The 17,176-nt window shown below is 40.5% G+C and overlaps 1 protein-coding gene across 2 annotated transcripts in view; it reads left to right on the top strand.

The window, feature by feature from the left end:
• The first annotated feature begins 2,079 nt into the window (after nucleotides 1-2,079).
• The window catches only part of CFAP91 (cilia and flagella associated protein 91), a 29,690-nt gene continuing 14,593 nt past the window's right edge, over nucleotides 2,080-17,176 (top strand). Inside the window, exons 1-11 of one of the 2 annotated variants that reach the window (XM_085070348.1) lie at nucleotides 2,080-2,318; nucleotides 2,731-2,796; nucleotides 3,729-3,818; nucleotides 4,875-5,026; nucleotides 7,845-7,928; nucleotides 9,153-9,221; nucleotides 10,126-10,307; nucleotides 11,007-11,184; nucleotides 11,518-11,675; nucleotides 11,897-12,079; nucleotides 12,268-12,404. In XM_085070348.1, coding sequence (XP_084926474.1) covers nucleotides 4,899-5,026; nucleotides 7,845-7,928; nucleotides 9,153-9,221; nucleotides 10,126-10,307; nucleotides 11,007-11,184; nucleotides 11,518-11,675; nucleotides 11,897-12,079; nucleotides 12,268-12,404 — 1,119 coding nt within the window. In that variant the 5' untranslated portion in view covers nucleotides 2,080-2,318; nucleotides 2,731-2,796; nucleotides 3,729-3,818; nucleotides 4,875-4,898. The remainder of the gene's footprint in view (nucleotides 2,319-2,730; nucleotides 2,797-3,728; nucleotides 3,819-4,874; nucleotides 5,027-7,844; nucleotides 7,929-9,152; nucleotides 9,222-10,125; nucleotides 10,308-11,006; nucleotides 11,185-11,517; nucleotides 11,676-11,896; nucleotides 12,080-12,267; nucleotides 12,405-17,176) is intronic. The other variant, XM_085070342.1, reaches the window with a different exon arrangement.

Below are 17,176 nucleotides of genomic sequence, written 5' to 3'. Positions count from 1 at the left end.
ATCTGTTAGGCTATGCCCTACCATTTTGTGGTACTCTCAAGAACACATTTAGTTGTTCCATTGCTCCTTCTCGACTTGGTTTCCACCTGGATCCTTTCCGCATTAGGAAAAAAAGAAGTCCAGGCCACCTGTATTCACTGTATTCAGTCATCTCTGAAAACCTTGAAGTGGAAAAATATGAGAGGGTGGAGCCAACAAAGAATAATTTTTGGGCCCAAGTACAGTTTACACACCTCATTACCCTAAGGCAGATGTTCCGCATGGAAAAACTTCAGCATGGAAATCATGGAGTTTTAGTGGAAAGAGATACAGAAAGGAAAAGGATGATGAGAAGTGCTAACAAACGCTATTAAAAAGTGGCTTTTGCTGCCACATCAGTAATTATAATAAGGTATCACATTGTAAAACTCTTTAGTAAAGCGAGGGTCTTTACAGCCTGCTGGGTATCTTCAGGGCATGGATCAATCCATTATGGGAAGCTGCATCCTATGGCTATGTCAGAAACAAAAGCTGTGACAGCATTTCTTACTTCAGACACATCTTCAATTGGCCCACTAACCTAAGAAAGTTGTTGCTTCAGGCAAGTGATGGGCCTTGTGCCTTTAAGAAAGTAACACAGCATTCAAAGCTGAATTGTCTACAAGTAAATTCACAGAGCCAAGGAATTTGGAACTACAGTCCTCAAGCTGCTGTCCTGTAATGAGGTACTGAGGGGCCGGTATTTTATGTTAGACTTGACAACTCGTGAATAACCCTCTAATATACAGTTTTATACACAAAATAGCTAACATAAGGGACATACTTCAATATTAGAGGCAGAGGAGAGGGCCCATTTGTAATTTCTCTGCTTTTTGTGTCCTATTCCAAGGCAGCATTGTCTGCAAATCTCCTTACATTCACAAAAGCATTAGCCCTTTCTGTTTTTAACATTAGGTATGAAGAAGCTTCCAACTTTGTTTCTCATAGAAGAGGATGGCCTCCTCCTTGTGGAAACAGCAATGTTTTGCAAAGCACAATGTTTATTTGTAATGCTTTGTACAGGCCTCTTCAGATGCTCTACAGATTAAAAAAAAAAAACACTGCAGCCCCTCTGGGCAGTAAGTACCAAGCCTATTTTCACAAAATCAGAGAAGCAGTTAGGTTGGAAAAGACCTGAGATCACTGAGTTCAACCTCTGAACAAACACCATCTTGTCTAACAGACTGAGCGACATGTCCAGTCTTTCCTTAAAACATCACCGATGGCGATGCCACCACTTCCCTGGACAGTCAATTCCAATGTCCAGTTCTTCCCAATGTCCATTCTAAACCTTCTCTGGCACAGCTTAAGAGGCCAACCTCCACCTGGCTACACCTTCCTTTCAGGTAATTGTAGAGAGAGTTAAGGTCACCGAGCCTCCTTGTCTCCAGGCTCAACAACCCCAGCTCCCTCAGCCACTCCTCACAGCACTTGTGCTCAAGACCCTTATCAGCTTTGTTGCTCTTCTCTAATCTCTCTTTTACCACTTCATGGCTGCAGAAGTCCTAAGTGACAACAAGCAAAGCCAAGAATAAGAACATCCAGGTTTGAATCTTGTCCCTAACAGTAACTGCTAAACCAGATTTCCTGAGCACTAAGTGAGGGTCCAGGGGAGCACCACATGAAAGAACTCCAGCAGCAGCATCTGAAAAGCAGAACTAGATTATGTTCTTCCTCTCCCGGCCTCGATCGTTCCTTGTCCTCTTCAAACTCCGGCCGAATCCCCGCGCCAACGCCGCTCTCCGCAGGCGGCACAAGATGGAGGCGGCAGGGCGAAGCCTTAGGGCTCGGCGGGAAGCGGGGAGCCGGAGGGAGCAGGAGCACAAGGAGCAGCACAGCAAAACCCCGAGGGGCGCGGCTGCCCCCGGGAAAAGTCACCATCAGCCGCCAGCAGGGCCAGGCAGGGCAGGTTCCGGCCCGCAGCACCGCCCGGCCGCAGGGCTGGGACACTGCCGGCCCCGCCCGCCCGCCGTGGCCATGGGAACGGCGGCCGTGCTAGAGCCGCTCGGCGGGGACGGGCTCTCGGCGGGGACGGGCTCTCGGCGGGGACGGGCTCTCGGCGGGGACGGGCTCTCGGTCGGACCTTGGGCTGCTCCGTCGGTACCGGTACCGGGCCCGGCGGCACGGCAGCGCCCTACCCGCGCCCTGCAGCCCCGGGCGGCAGCAGCGCTGCGGCCGAGGCCGAGCCCGTGGGCGGGAGCGGGCCGGGAGCCGGGAGCCGGGCGGGGCGGGCTGTGAGGCCTCCCTGCCGCCGCTGCCAGGCCTGCCCTGCCCCGCGGTGTCGCCGAGCTCGGCACCAGGTGGGTGCTGACCCAGCAGCGGGCAAGCCATAGGGCTGGCGGCTCCAACGAGGCTGGGAGCACGGAGCCTTTGCTGGAGCAAAGCCAGCTCTGTGTCCCGGGGGCAAGCATCATGTACAGGATGGCATTTCCACTGATTACCATGCTTGCCTTTTAATGTTTCGTGTCTTCACGTTTTCTAAGTTGGCGGTGCCTCCGAAGAAAGCAGATTTTTCTACTAGATTTTTCACGTGCATCTTCCACAGAAGAGTAGGATTGCAGCTCTGAGGCTCGTTTGTGTGATGGTGACATTTCTTTCTTCCTAGTTTATTTGTACTCTCTTATGGACAGACTTTTAAAGAGGGAAGTGAAGCCAGATGATTTGTGCTGATTCCTGAAATACGTAACTAGTTCCATTTGTTCTGTCTTTCAGACCCTCTGTACATACTGTGAAGTGAGAAGGACCCTCCAAAGTCAAATGTCCATGCTCAACTTGTTGGTAGGTGTTGGCCAAAGACAGCTCCCATGTTCACCTTGTCTTTTTCTGCATACACATGGGTAGAAACTCTGTCTCGGTCCTAAACTGCTCCCTTAAAACAGCAAAATGCAAAGCAGAAAAATAAGTTTTATCTAAAAGAAGACAACACAGGGAATAGCCATGATTGCTGGCCTATGGTGACTCTGTAAAAACAGCCTGGAAATACCCAGCTTGATGTTCTGAGTAATTTCCTAAACTGTGTGTCAGTATTTTTAAGAGACTATCTCCAAATGCTGTTAACTGTAGCTTGTATATGTTGCTTAGATCTAATAAAATAACTGGACAGCTCTTGGGCTGTTGTTCAGGCAGAGCTGTCTTGTACTTACACTTACCTTGTACTTACACTACAGGCCAACGTAGCATTACTTAGACTAAAATGAAACATCTAGCAACAGCTAAGCAGCCTATAAACACTGCAAATCCATCCTAGTTCTTCATACAGAGTTAGCACAGTTTAACTTCCTAGCTAAGTCCTTAGCCAGTTAGCCCATGCTTAGCTCTGTACTGCATTTGCTCCCCTGCTGTCAGTATTCCCCTTAGCTAGTTTAAAACCAGCTAGGGCATGTCTGTGGGAGCTGCAGTCACACCTTTAGACAGCAGTGATTGATAGCTGCACAGGATGCATACAGGTAGAAAGCCAGAGGAAAACAGACTTAGTGCAACTGCACAAGGGACTGGATTTTAAACAGTCCTCCTGAAGCTGTGCATTTGACTGAGGCTGCAAGGCTCAAACCATTGCTGTACACCAAGGAGAAAAGCCCTGAGCAGGTTTCCAACAATGGAGTCAAGGAACATTTTTTAAAGAATGTTTCTGGATATCTCCAACTCCATTATTTCAGAATATTTCTTATATCTACATGAAAACAAAAAAGTATTTGTCTGCCTCCCTGTAGAGAGACATGCACACAGAGCTGGGAACATTGCATGTCGTCAGAGACACCCTTGCAGCAATATGGCTGTGGGAACAGTTCAGGCCAGACAAGGTAAACAGGCATCCTGTCACTAAAGTTGTCATGTCACAGATGTAATGGTGCAGGTGGGTGTGGTGGCAGACTCTGACTTGCACTAGACATGTTTCAAAATCAATCAACAAGTGCATAATGTGCAATTCAAAACCCTACATCTTTGAATTCTTAATCTGTAGCTTCACAAATTGGGATGGACAGAGGTTGTGATACTGTTAGTTCACAGGGTATTCCAGACTCTCCAAAGGCGAACTCCCTTTGAAGAGAAATGGAACAAAAATGCAATTTCATGCACAGCAAGCAGCTGCTCATAGTAGGGTGCCTAGATCTTCCTCAACTGACCCTGTCTTACACTCTGGTGAGTACTTGAAATGTCACCTGTATGCATTTGAGTTAGCACGTGCTGAAATCAAAGGGGCAATCACAATTCCATTCTGATTTCAGTCGTTACAGAAGCTCAAGCCAATAGAGCGACATGTTTTACATTTCAGTCATGATTACAAAGATTTATTGGCAGCCATAAATTTAGCAATTTAAGGCATGTCTACCCAGGGAAATTAGTCCTTAAAAGGAAGGATATGGATTTTTCATGTGATCATTTTTGTGTGCTAGCTCCCTTTGAGATATTTTTAACAAATGCTAAAATTGTTACAGTATAAAATAATGTAACTTCACCCTGTAAGTGGAATATGTTACTTAATTTCTAGAGCGCTAGAAATAGGAAGGAGTTACATGGGGTAATGTGCTAGAAGTTCACATTGCTGCACATTCACAGTTACTGCACACTAACTTCTTTATGTAACAAACTGTTAGACCTTTCAGTTTTAAGTTTAAGTTTAGCACTGGAAAACAGCCAGAAGACAAATCTGTGCATCTGCTGCTAGTCTGGTATGCTCCACATCTTGAGAAGTACCATCCAACTAGCTGACATCATTAGCATACGTATGCTGCCTTCTTTCCCCATCCCAAATGTGCAGTCCTGTAAATCACAGTAGGCTGGAATTCTGATCTCTTTAATGCTGTTTGAAATGGCTAAATTACTGCCTCTTCTCTTTGTGTCCACACAAATGCTAGGTGAAGGCACTGATTTTCTGAAGTATGGCGACTGGATTGATTCACTTCCCAGCCTGCAGTTTGTGCTTCAAGGACAAAGATCCAGTGGCTGCATTTATTGGCCGAACACGGAGGGCTCAGCAGCGCCTGGAGGCTCTTCAGCAGCTTGCTGTGTAAGTGTTCTATGGTTGGATAATTTAAAATGAACATACAAACAAAACCAACAAAAAACCCATGCACACTGAAGTGGAGATGACTGCAATTTGCTCCTACTTACATTTCCCTTGAAATTAAGAGATTGCAGCTGTTGTGGAGTATGGTTACCCATCTGTTTCTTACAGGGTGGATGTTGCACATTCCTTCATCCCTGTGCTATCTGCTTTGCAGTGGTTGCCATGAAAAAGAAGAGAGTTATTTCAATCTCTTACAGATCAGATGAGTTATGAAGACTTCAGTGACTCATGTGTGTTACTTCAGTGGGAGCTCTTTCATTTTAGTCCCGTGCAATTGCTGCTGGTTAGGTTGCTTTTGCTGCTCATTCCAGGGTCCTTGGGGCCTGAATCAGGGCACCACAATTTTAGTGCAGGGGTTTCTTACTTGAGCTTTCTCCTGGTGTCACAATTTGGGTTCTGATTCAGCAAATGTTTTTTAAAAAGTGATTCTGTGTTTTGCCATACTGCATGGTTTTTTATGTACTCTTCTAGCTGCAATCAAGAGTGCAGCCATCAGCCTAGGTTTTTGTTTTCAAAGGTTCCTTCTGCTTTAAGAAACTAATTTTAGACCATGGGCTTTTCAGATGGTGCTTGCTCTGGGGTTGCTGGTTGTTGAGTTCTACCAAATGCCAGACAATAATCAAAGATGCTCAAAAGTGATACAGTGGGTTTCACTGGTTTTGTTCAGTTTGTTCAGTTTCAAAGACATATTCTTCTCATTTCCATAATTAAAAAAACAAAAGAAGAAATTTAGAGTATTTTTTTCATAATAATATTTTCAGTATTTCAGACTGTCCCCAGCCCATGAAAACCTCAGTGGCTTCTTATATTTTGCCTGCTATTTTGTAACAACTTATTTGACACCTGCCTGCTTTAATTGATTTACATTTCAACAACATGTATTTTCAAAATGTCTTGCAATTAACAAAAACCGAGAAATGCGTCCCTTCTGTTTCAACCTGCACTGATTGACAGCACTGCTGATAGAGAAGACAGAATATTTCCCAGCTGTCTTCTCAGTAGTTGCATTGCCTCTGCAAGGTTACTGGGAATAAATGCTCATTTATTTCAGCAAAGTCAGCAAATATAAGTCAAGGACATGCAAGAGGCAGGATCTGTGGAATGAAAAGGGCTATTTCCCTGGGTTCCCATTGTGCCTATAACTATACCATAATAGGATGAACGGTTTATGCTAATAAAGTTAGATCATAAGAATAAGTGCCCACCTGTGCTGAATGAAACACAAATCCATCTGGATGGAGCAACAGTCTGATATGTAAAGAGTCAGCTAGTGGAACTAGCCATCAGCTCAATTAACTCATTTGAATTACAAACACAACTTCACAATAATAGGTTGATTAAGTGCTGAGCAAGTATATCAGGTTACGACATTGCATCACAAAATATTCCCTTCTCTTTTCTTATGTGATATGACTGAAAGCCTTGGGAAGAGATGACTTTAAACTTACCTTGGCAGTAAATTGGATGTCACGGGAGGTTAATGAAGCATCTCACTCTAAGCTTTCCTGTAGCAGGTAGCCATACTGTGGCTCCCCAAATTCCACAGCACAGTTTGCAGGAATTAGTGGAAGGCTTGGAAGACAACTGATCTCAGCATGTAATCCTCTGTTGTGATCCCAGCTGTTGAGCAATGTTATGTATTGTTAATTTTATCTCTATAAATATACCTTTGAAAAACAACCAACTCCAGCACCCACAAGCCCATACACCTGAGGTCAGAATTCTTACAGGTTGCCAAAAATGGTCTTATGGAAAACCTGGCCTTCACAACTTGCCATATATATAGCTCAAAGAAATAAAATCTAGAATGGCCTGGGGTGGAAGGGACCTTAAAGATCATCTAGTTCCAATCCTCCTGCCATGGACAGGGACACCTTTCACTCAGACCTCCATCCAGCCTGGTCTCAAACACTTCCAGGGATGGGGCATCCACAACTTCTCTGGGAAGAACTTCTATTTTTTGTCTTTAACAACAGGTTGAGAAGAATAAGACTGGAGTATAAAGCAGTTGAGAAATCAAATATCAATCCTGATGAATAGCTTTCAAATTACTCAGTTCTACCCATTGTCTCACTGACTGCCTTAATGAGGTTTCCACATAATATTCCAAAGCCTTAAAGAAAATTCTTCAAGATATTATAGTGAGAAATTTAAACAGTCTGCCTACTTTAAATTCAAAATGGGGATAAAAATGAAGTGTTCTTGCAAAAGATATGGTTGTTCCAGCATAGATTTTGAAACATTCCCACGATTGTCCTAATTTTTCTACTTTACTGGAGAATTCAAATTGAAATTGCTGATTCTAAATTTTTCAACATTTGCTCAAAATCTCTTTACCTGTTTTTCAAAGGTAGAAGGTGGAAGTCTGCTCCTTTACACGTATTTTGTTACAGAAAGCATTTCACTCTTAAAGAAAGGAGCTTCCAGTAAAAGTAGTTTGCTTTACAAAGTCAAGCATGTACAAGTGGTCAATCCTTTTCATAAGAAGCTCATAAGAATGTTTTAGTAAAGGCAGCAAAGACCATTTCTTGACTATGCATAGTGGGAAATATGCATAAAGTGTCAAACTCTTTTGCTACAGGGGTAAATTTTTTTTTTAATTGGCTGCATGAGTGTGGGGATTTGGGGGAATTTATAGTGTGCGTGTTGGATTGTGCAACGAGAGGGGAGAGAGATTAAAAAAAAAGGGCATAAGGAAAAATGATCAGAACTGCTCTGAATGTACTTCTTAAATGATATCATGTATTTTGGCTTTCAGAGGTCAGTCTTCTCTTCAGATACCTCAGATTGTGTATAAAGATCCTGAAATTCGTGGAAGGAATCGCTACAAATATTTTACGCGGTAAGGAATGAACTGATTTGATACAGAGCATTATTTTTTCTGTATTGTCTGTCAGTTCTTTGATCTGTGATATGAAAAACTTTAATAGTAACCAAATCTTAAAACACAAGGTCTTTTTAAATTCATGCTATGACAGAACTTTCAGCTCTGTATTACCATATAAACAAATACATTGGACTTTCTGTGCTTAATAAGAAAGCTTTGGGCTGTAGATCATCTTGTGCAAAGGAAGAAGATACTTACAAAGCCACTGTGGTTCACCAGACCCCTAGAAAGGTGTCCTCTTAAGAAGGAACCTTTTAACTCCCAGTTTCTGTCAGGAGCAGAAAAGGAGCAAAGGGAATCCTTGATTATCTTTCCATCAATATGCTCTACTGCAGGACTGCTCTGCTCCTTCTGGAATGACCCTGCAGGTCAGCAATGGATTCAAGATTTGAACCAACAGTTACCATGTAAACATTCTTGACTTAGTCACATACATTTTGAATTGCATTCACTATTTTACACAGCAGCTATTGGCCACTGTGTGTACTTTAAATATAAAAAAATTGCCAAGTTAAATAAATTGAAGTCTATTATGGCTCCTTTATCAATGATTTTAAAAGAACAAAGATGATGTTATCTTCTGCAATTTGAAATTAAGCTTCAAAGTCTCCTGAAGGCTAAGGGAAATTGATAGTGAACTGCAGTGTGCAAAATATAAGAATGCCTATGAAGGAATTATTAATATGTAGTTGAGCCCATATCCCTTTCAAGATATATCATAAAATATTTCAAAAAAGGAAACAATAAAATTAGATAAGTCCAAAACAGCTTATTAGCTGATTGTAGGAATGAATGTCAGGATTTCAAGCAGTTGTTAAAAAAAAGAAAACACAGCCCTTTCAAAAACTGCAAGTGAAAAAATTATACTAATTAGTGAAACATACACAAAATATTGGGAGCACACTCAAAACCAGCTTTACTAATTGTCTTGTTTTGCAATTCCACTTTCTGCTTTGACTTAAGAATAACACTCAGTCCTACTTGTGAAGTTTTCTCTGTTACTCCTTAGCTATGAAAGAGTTCTTTAATATCCAGGCACAACTCTTAAACATCCAATACAGAACCTGAGTTGTGGAAAATCAGTGTAACTCCACTGAAATTAGTGGACTGCAGTTTTTCTAAACCATAATGATCTTTTAGGCTCATCCTTGTTGTCTTAATTTCATTCTCTCTTCTCAGGCCTGTCACCTCCTATAAGAAACTGCTTCCAGTAGTTCTTCCAGAAGATGTTGCTTATACAAAGAGCGAGTAAGTAGTGACTTGTGGGAAATTACTGTTGTAATACATAACATCTCACCAGAAAAAGATCAGGAAACTATTTAGCTGGTGACCAGTATTTTTCATAATGAACCAACAGGAAAAGCTTGTTAAAAGGTAAGGTGCTGTTCTCATCATTGAGAATTCTGGAGGAAACAGGGGATTGACTGTGTCAGAATTTGCTTGCAGTGTGTAAGTAATGCTTTGTGAATAAAGGACAGGTGCCTCAAGTGTGTTAGGATTGTGAGGCTTGAAACAGAAAGCTAAGTGTCTCTGAATCCTAGAAGAGGTACCATTGCAAAGAATATTCTGTAGTAGAGCAATATTGTTGGAAAATCTGATACTTTATTACAGTCTCTGTGATAGATGCAATACTGCACAGAGATGTAGAGCATCCATGAAGTAGTCTAATGTGGTTTTCAGTGAGTATCAAATTTTGAGGTCACATAATAAAATTCAATAGTAGAGTCAATGGAAGTTGCACATGCTAATATCAGAATGAAATTTGTATTCTGGAATTGTTGGAAAGAGAAACATGAAGTAAATTGAAGCAGTCCTACTTCATGTTACTTCAACCATTTTGTGTCCATTAAAGGCTATGGTTTACATAGGGAAGATTTACAATGGATACATAGGGAAGATTTGTATGTAATAATCATGAGAGCTGAAACTAGAAGATTTCTGGATTATTTACCTAAGGAGTGTGTTTCAGACTCAGTGTAGCCTCAGTCTGCTTTTACTAAAGATAATGGAGTTAACACCAATGGGAGTAATGTTAAGATAAACCAAAACACATTTAAGTCTCCTACCTTTGACTGACGTGTTTCTGGTTTGTTTGCTTGTGGTTTTTTTGAAGAATGTAACTAATATCCCTCCATCTTGCACCTCTTTTTAGGAAAGAGCCGTGTGTCCAGCCAGCTGCAGGAGACAGCCAGGTCTTTGACCACCTGTTCCGAACTCTGGGGACACAGACAGATTACAGGGATGGTGAAGCACAGACAGATCCCTATTCCCCTGAATATATAGTTCGTGCTAGCTCAGTCCCTGAAATTCTGACACTTGCTACACTCACTTGGGGTGAGTTGTGAAATTAAGATAAATTATAATAATCATGTCATCTCTTCAGCAGGACGTTCTTTTTCAATGTCAGGTTTCAAGTCTATTGCCAGCTTTGGCAATCCTTTGTTGTGTGCTTTTGGGGCAATTATTTTATCTGTTTCTAAAATAAGTATGATATTTGCCTACTGAATGTACTGTTCTGGGTCATTTCATGAAGAGTTTTGGGAGCATTTAATATAAAAAGGTCATGTTTTACAAATATGAACTAGGAACAGTTTTTCCATTTACCCACTGTTCTTCAGCTGCTCTGAATTGAACATTGTTTAAAAAAAGAACAGTATGAAGACTGCTGTCCCAGAATATAATTGTGATCCTCATCTCCCAGTGTCTTACCTGTAATTACGATGGACGCTGGACATGCCAAAGAAAGTACTCATTCCCAGAAAGTATCTTCCTAGAAAAGCTTTTCTTCCTTTGCAGCCTGCAGGAGAGGAGTGAAGTTCAGAAGTCCACTGAACTGTGCCAACTGCAGGTCCTACCATGCCTCATACTGTAGAATTTCACTGGCCCTAGAAGTATTTACTTCTGGCTTTTGACAGTTCTGCTTGTATTTAACACATGGGCTTATGCCCATCCAGCCCTCTCATACTTTTTGGTGGTGGCTGTTTGTGGAATTTGCCCTTCTCCTAAAGAACTAATGCTTCTTGTCCCTGTGAGGTCGGGGGCTGCCAGCAGGACAAGCCGAGATGGAGATCATTGATCGCATCCGGGAAAAACGTGCTTGGGAAGCAGCTCTTCCACCCATGGACAGTCCCTCAAATGTCGCGAAGAGGTTGAGGATGATGGAGCATATGGAGAGGAAGGAGTGGGCCTGTAGAGAAGAGCAAATAGATAGGTAGGAGTCAATTATACTCTTTTATTTCTTTTAATTATTGGCTGAATAGAACGTTTAGGGGATTGGTTGAAGAGTACAACAAGCCTTCTATTTCTGTGAAAATACTGTGATTCTGGGAAGGGATGTTTTTCTTAAATTTAATCAAGGAGCCTGCTACCACAATACATTTTTACCAGTGCTTAACTCCCTTTTTAAAATGAAAGATTGAATATGAGATATGCAATATGAACTATTTGTGAAGTAGTCTATTGGTATGTACAGTTTGATGGTGACAGCATTGCAGAGAACACTGCAGAGTACACTCAATACTACCTGACCTTTTTTTCCTTGCAGGCTGCAGAAGGTTCAACTGGAAGTCTTTAAGAAGCTGCTGCAAAGGCGAGAGGAGAATCAGAATGAGCAGGATGCCATGCGCTTGTACAAGCACTGGCAAAATCATCTGAAGGCTAAAGAAGAGAAAATGAAAAAGATTCAGCATGACTGTGCATTGAGTAAGTCTGAAAGAAAGGAAGAAAGGGGTATGAGACAGTTTTTAGACAAGCCATTTCTATTTTCACAGGGTTACAGTGTTCAAAATGAAACAGGTTGCATGGCCAGCATTTGGTCTATTGTGTTTTTATTTCATCGAGCAAAAGCTCTTGTGAGTTTACAAAGATATGGCCTTGATAGAACTATTTGTATGAACCTTCTCACATTTGTATTTCCTTTTCAGTGCTCAGGAAATTGATAGCTAAGAGGAAGAATTTTATGGGAAAGCTGGAGAGACGAGATATCATCAAAGAGTATAATGACTTTTCATCACCAGTATATGCTCCTTTGTCTAGAGTTGGTTTTTTCCCAGACAAAAATACTGGCTACTATGCGGTAAAAAACTTCTATCTTAACACCTTTCAAGGTAAGGCATTTTGGAGGACTTAGTTGTGGGAGGTAATTGAGATACTAACAAAAGTCAAGTTTCTCTCCCCATCACTCCACTACTTAATCACTGTTTGTATTATAATCCTTTTATGTATCCTTTATAATACACTGTTCATATTATAATCCTTGTATGTATTATAGTCTTTCTTCATATCAAAATCTTAGGTTTGTGTGAACTGGAAGGATCTGTCCAGGCTTCTGTCTCCCAGCTCAAGATTAAAGCTCCAAAACCTAAATTCACTACCAATGGCTATATTAAAAGGTCAGGAAGGGTAGAAGCAGTCCTGGCACAAGTTCACCAGGTATGAAGCTGCATCCAGCAGCATGTCATTTACTCTTAGATTTGAACTGCTCATAAATTCAATTGGGAAGATGTGTAAGCTTTTTCCCAATTTCCTGTGCTGAATTCTTATTTTGTAAAACAGCTTAAAGGACAGAATGGATCAAACATGCAGACTGTTGTAGGCTTGACCAGTACTGCTCTGATACTCAGCCTATCAGTACTCTCACTCTTGCTTCTGCTCCATTCCTGTAGAAAACAAGCACAACTGCTGCTTCTGTATTCCTACAGATCAGGTATTTGGATTGGAATATATTATATCAATTTGAAATTCTCACTTACCATTTTCTCATTTCTTCTTTTTACAATACACAAGTGGCTATACTGTCAAGCTTCCAATAATTAAAGAAAGCAAATCTGGATTCATATTCTAAAATTTTTATACGTTTTTTAAAAGTACATTTTAAGTACATATTGTAAAAACATCAGCAGCAAAGCATGATTAAAATGACCCCACTCATCAAATCAGATCACCATGGCAGAAGCATATCACTGATGTTCCCTCAGAACAGCATCTGATTTGCAAACATACTAATAGCATTTTGCATATCTTAATTTATCACAACTGTTCATGCAGATGAGGTATCCATATATGCAGTTACCCACCAAGGAAAGAAGTGCCTCATTTGCATCTGCAATCACAATATTTGTAAATTACATGTACGTTTCAGTACACTTCTTGTGATGCTGTTGAGGGTTACCTTCATGTAAAATCAGGAATATTCTTGGCTGGCTGCTGTATCCTTGGAAAATAGTGACTCTCATTTGTAAAGCTTGGGAAGTTTCACTTAAAGAGATACAGATACAGATATAGATACAGATTAGATATACATAGATATAGATATATAGATATATGTAGTCTCTTTTGGTTTAGTGTAATTTAATAATAATTTCAAAGCAGACATTAACCTGCTACTGCTGAATTTTAAATAAAAATCTTCCTCTGAAAAATCTATAATCTCAAATTTAATTTCTTCTGGATCTTGTAAAAGATGAAATATTGAATTTCATTATTATCCAGAAAGAAGAAAAATCTTGAGTGCTATAGGAATTGCTCAAGAGTAAGGACAAAACCCCTTGTTTTAAAGACACAGAAATATTGAAGGGGTTTGAGTTTGGGTTGGTTTGCATAAAATTCAAGAAGTGATTGTGTAATCTGCATGATAACGTGGTTCTCATTGTCAGCAGAATGTTAGTCAGAGCTTTCGGAGCAGAATTCCAATTACAGCAATTGTATTCTGTTTGTTTAAAATACTTCTCATGGTTTGAAAGACTGTGGTGAAGTGTACAAATTGTAGCCATAGAGAAGTGTGAGCAGCCAAATGCTGGTTGCTCACACAATAAAGTCTCTTCAAGGAAAAACTGGTGGACAAAGGAAGATGGAATGCAGAACAAATGCAGACAATTCTGCACATTTTCTTTCTTAAATCGGTGTCGATCACTTGGTCTGCACTGATTTATAGCAACTGAGAGGTTAACATAAGTAATACTCATTTCCTCCCTGAGAGGACAGCTCTCTGACCACTTGGAATAAGCAGTCCCAAATGTGCCAACAAACCTCCTGTCACACACAGTAGGAAAGAAGTTTAAAGCAGATAATTAGGGATCATCTTACAAGGTCACTGTGTTGCTTTGCCTTTTTTCTACTGCTGAGTAGCCAGACCAGTTTTCTATTGAAAAACTTTATTTTAGTGCTCTCCTAGCACCTTTAATCTATAAATTCTCTCCTATTGTCTTAGAAATAAAGTAGAATCCTAGAAAACTCAGAGACTACATGATGAGCTAGCTCTAGAGTGAGTGTTTTAAATTTTCCTGGATTATCTGGAGTCAAGCAACAAATATAAGAGGAATGCTAGATTTTGGTCTCAGAAATAGTTTTAATAAGGGAAGTTTCCAAGGTTTGCTTCTCTGGCCAAACATGAGGAAAGATGGATGAGTTCTCATCTTTATATTCCTTTTTGTTTGCCAGATTGAGAGTATTCCTAAACTTAGAGCTTGTTAGAAGGGATAAGCAATAATCCAAGTAACTACACAAAGGATCTGTGTTGTCCTAAGAATGAGAGCTGCTTCTTTCAGACATGAAACTAAGCCAAAAAGAAGGGATTTCAGAAGCAGACTTTTTGAGGACCATCCTGAAACCTTTGGAGAAGTATTATATAAACTCAGTAGTCTTTGAATAATTCTCTAAAATAAGAGAACCTGGCAGCAACAGGAGTGACCCAAGATTTACAATACAAACCACAATCTTTATCTTAAGCCAAATCAGTAAAAGGACAAAGAAAAATAGTTCCTAAGTATCACAGATAACAGTGCTTTAAGGAATGTTAGTGAGCCATTATATAGACAGCCTTGTATGAAAGCCCAAGGCATTAAGGACATAACATACCAAAAAAGATAACTACTGTAGGGAATAAATGTAACTTGGTAAGTGAATACACCAAGCAGTGGAGAAGGTGGTAGAAGAAATCCCAGTGCAGAACAGTACATGACTTTAGGCAGACCCTCTATGCTCTGGTGACTCAAGAGGGGTGAAATGTCAGGTGATTTCAAAGTGTTGGATCAAATTGAGGTCAGAACCGAAAACTTCTCACTTCAGCATTAAGAGCAGTTCTCACCATGTCTGTTTTACTTTATCTGGTTGCGGGAAGGAGGTAGAGAAGTAGAGGGGCCAAGAATGTCTCTGGAGAAAATCTCTGCCAGAGACATCTTCAAAGTGTAGGAAAGCCTGTTTAAGCAGTTATTTCTTCAAGAACAGATCTCCACACAGTGTTAGTTGGCTCATGCTCAGACAGGCTCTGAGAGCTCTTATGTCAGTCTTGATCAGCCAAGATGCAGCAAACATGCTGCACTGCTAAGCATGCTGGCAGTCTGTCCTCGATGATCCTACCTGAGAGGAGGTTGTAGCCAGGTGGAGGTTGGCCTCTCCTCCCAGGCAACCTACAACAGAACAAGAGGATATCGTTTTAAACTGCATCAGGGGAGGTGTAGATAGGAATTAGGAGGAATTTCTTCACAGAAAAGGTGATTAGACATTGCAGTGGACTGCCCAGGGAGGTGGTAGAGTCACTGTCCCTGGAGGTGTTTAAGGAGAGCCTGGATGTGGCACTCAGTGCCATGGTCTGGTAGCTGTGGTTGTGTTTGGTCATAGGTAGGACTCGATAATCTCAGTGGTCTTTTCCAGCCTCATTGATTGTGTGATTCTGTGATCCCACCTTCATCATTTGCAAGCAAAAAGGAAGAAGGAGAAACATGACCGTATACTGCTGCTGTACGTGAAAATGGAATATATCTAGGGTCTTGTGGAAAGGAGAGGATCACAGAGAGCATAAAGGAGGAATCTAAAGAATGAATTTCTTTGAACAGAGAGTTGCTTCTTAAGCCACTATCCTGTCAAGAGTTCTCTCAGAAGCTGGCTGAGAAGCTAAGGTGTATGGTGAAAAGCATGAGTGCCATTTGCTGTTCACTGCATTTGCCAGGAGAATGGAAAGGAGATGAATTGCATTCTTTCACTGTCCAATCCAACCAGATCCTACCTTGACTCTGAATGTACTGCCTGAATAAAGGAATATAGTGTGTATGAGGAAAATTGGAGTGTGATATATAGGCAGTAACATTTGGAGAACAATTTCAGAAATTTAGTACTTTTATGTTTTTTAAGAAAGTATTTTTGCAGTGATTTTTGGGCCCTGGTTTCCCTATTTCCAAAAACCAGAACTTGTTAAGTTAGGCAGTACCAGTTAATGCAAAACCCGTGTATTTTCTTTTTCTTTTCTTATGTTAAACTCTCAAAATAATTTAAAGCATCAGATTAGAGGAAGCAAATGGTAAGCATTTTTTTTACTTAATAAAGATAGCCAAGCAGGCACTAGATAGTGCTGACATGAAAACATAAAACCACTTCTAGGAACTGCAATACATCTCAAATCTATGTTAACAAGGATTCCCTCTTGTCCAAACTGAACATAGATTTTTCTGTGTTTAAAAGTTGTTATTTTGGTTATATTTTATAATTCTGGTTAGCAGGAAACATTTCTGGAGGCCACAGTTTTATTAGAAAAATTCTTATGAATGCGAGATTGTACTAATAAACATAGTAGCCATTGTTTTCTAAAGAATCACAACTACAGCAGCTTTTTGTTTCTGCTTCCCTTGCCCTGCCATGTAAATCTCCTTATAAATCATAGCCAGCACTGTTATAATCTTCATGCTAGAGAGCCCTAAGGTCATCACATACAAAACACAGTTCAGAAAATCTCTCAACATTTTTGAGCTATAACCACTTCACACAGCTTAACAGAAGTTTATAAGCTTTGATTCTTGTATTATTAACATGTGCCATTTAAGAAGCTTTCAGTAAGAAAGTATTTTATTCCCTCCACCTAGAAACCTCTCTCCTTTTCTGGAGCAATTCATTATTTGGACGTGAAAGATCAGATCCTACATGCAAGAAGAGTTTTGTACAATGACTAGTGGAGTTTCAAAACTTCATTAATTTCACAATTAAATTCTGTGCAAATGCCATCAGTTTCCTGGTACTGGAGAGATAAATTCAGCATTGAACTTTTTTCTAAAGTTTTTCTTTGATTTCCCTCCCTGGTGAAATACTGTATTTCAACATTTGAAAGAGAGTAAAAAAGGAAAAGGCACACTTTCCCTTGCTGGAATATGATCTTTCAATAATAAAGACTTCAGATCCAACCCATACGGTAGTAGGATTATGGTTTTGAAGGAGCT

Source organism: Lichenostomus cassidix, chromosome 1 (genome assembly GCF_008360975.1).
Source record: "Lichenostomus cassidix isolate B80296 chromosome 1, HeHo_3.0, whole genome shotgun sequence".
NCBI lineage: Eukaryota > Metazoa > Chordata > Aves > Passeriformes > Meliphagidae > Lichenostomus > Lichenostomus cassidix.
This window is presented reverse-complemented; position numbering and strand designations above follow the sequence as displayed.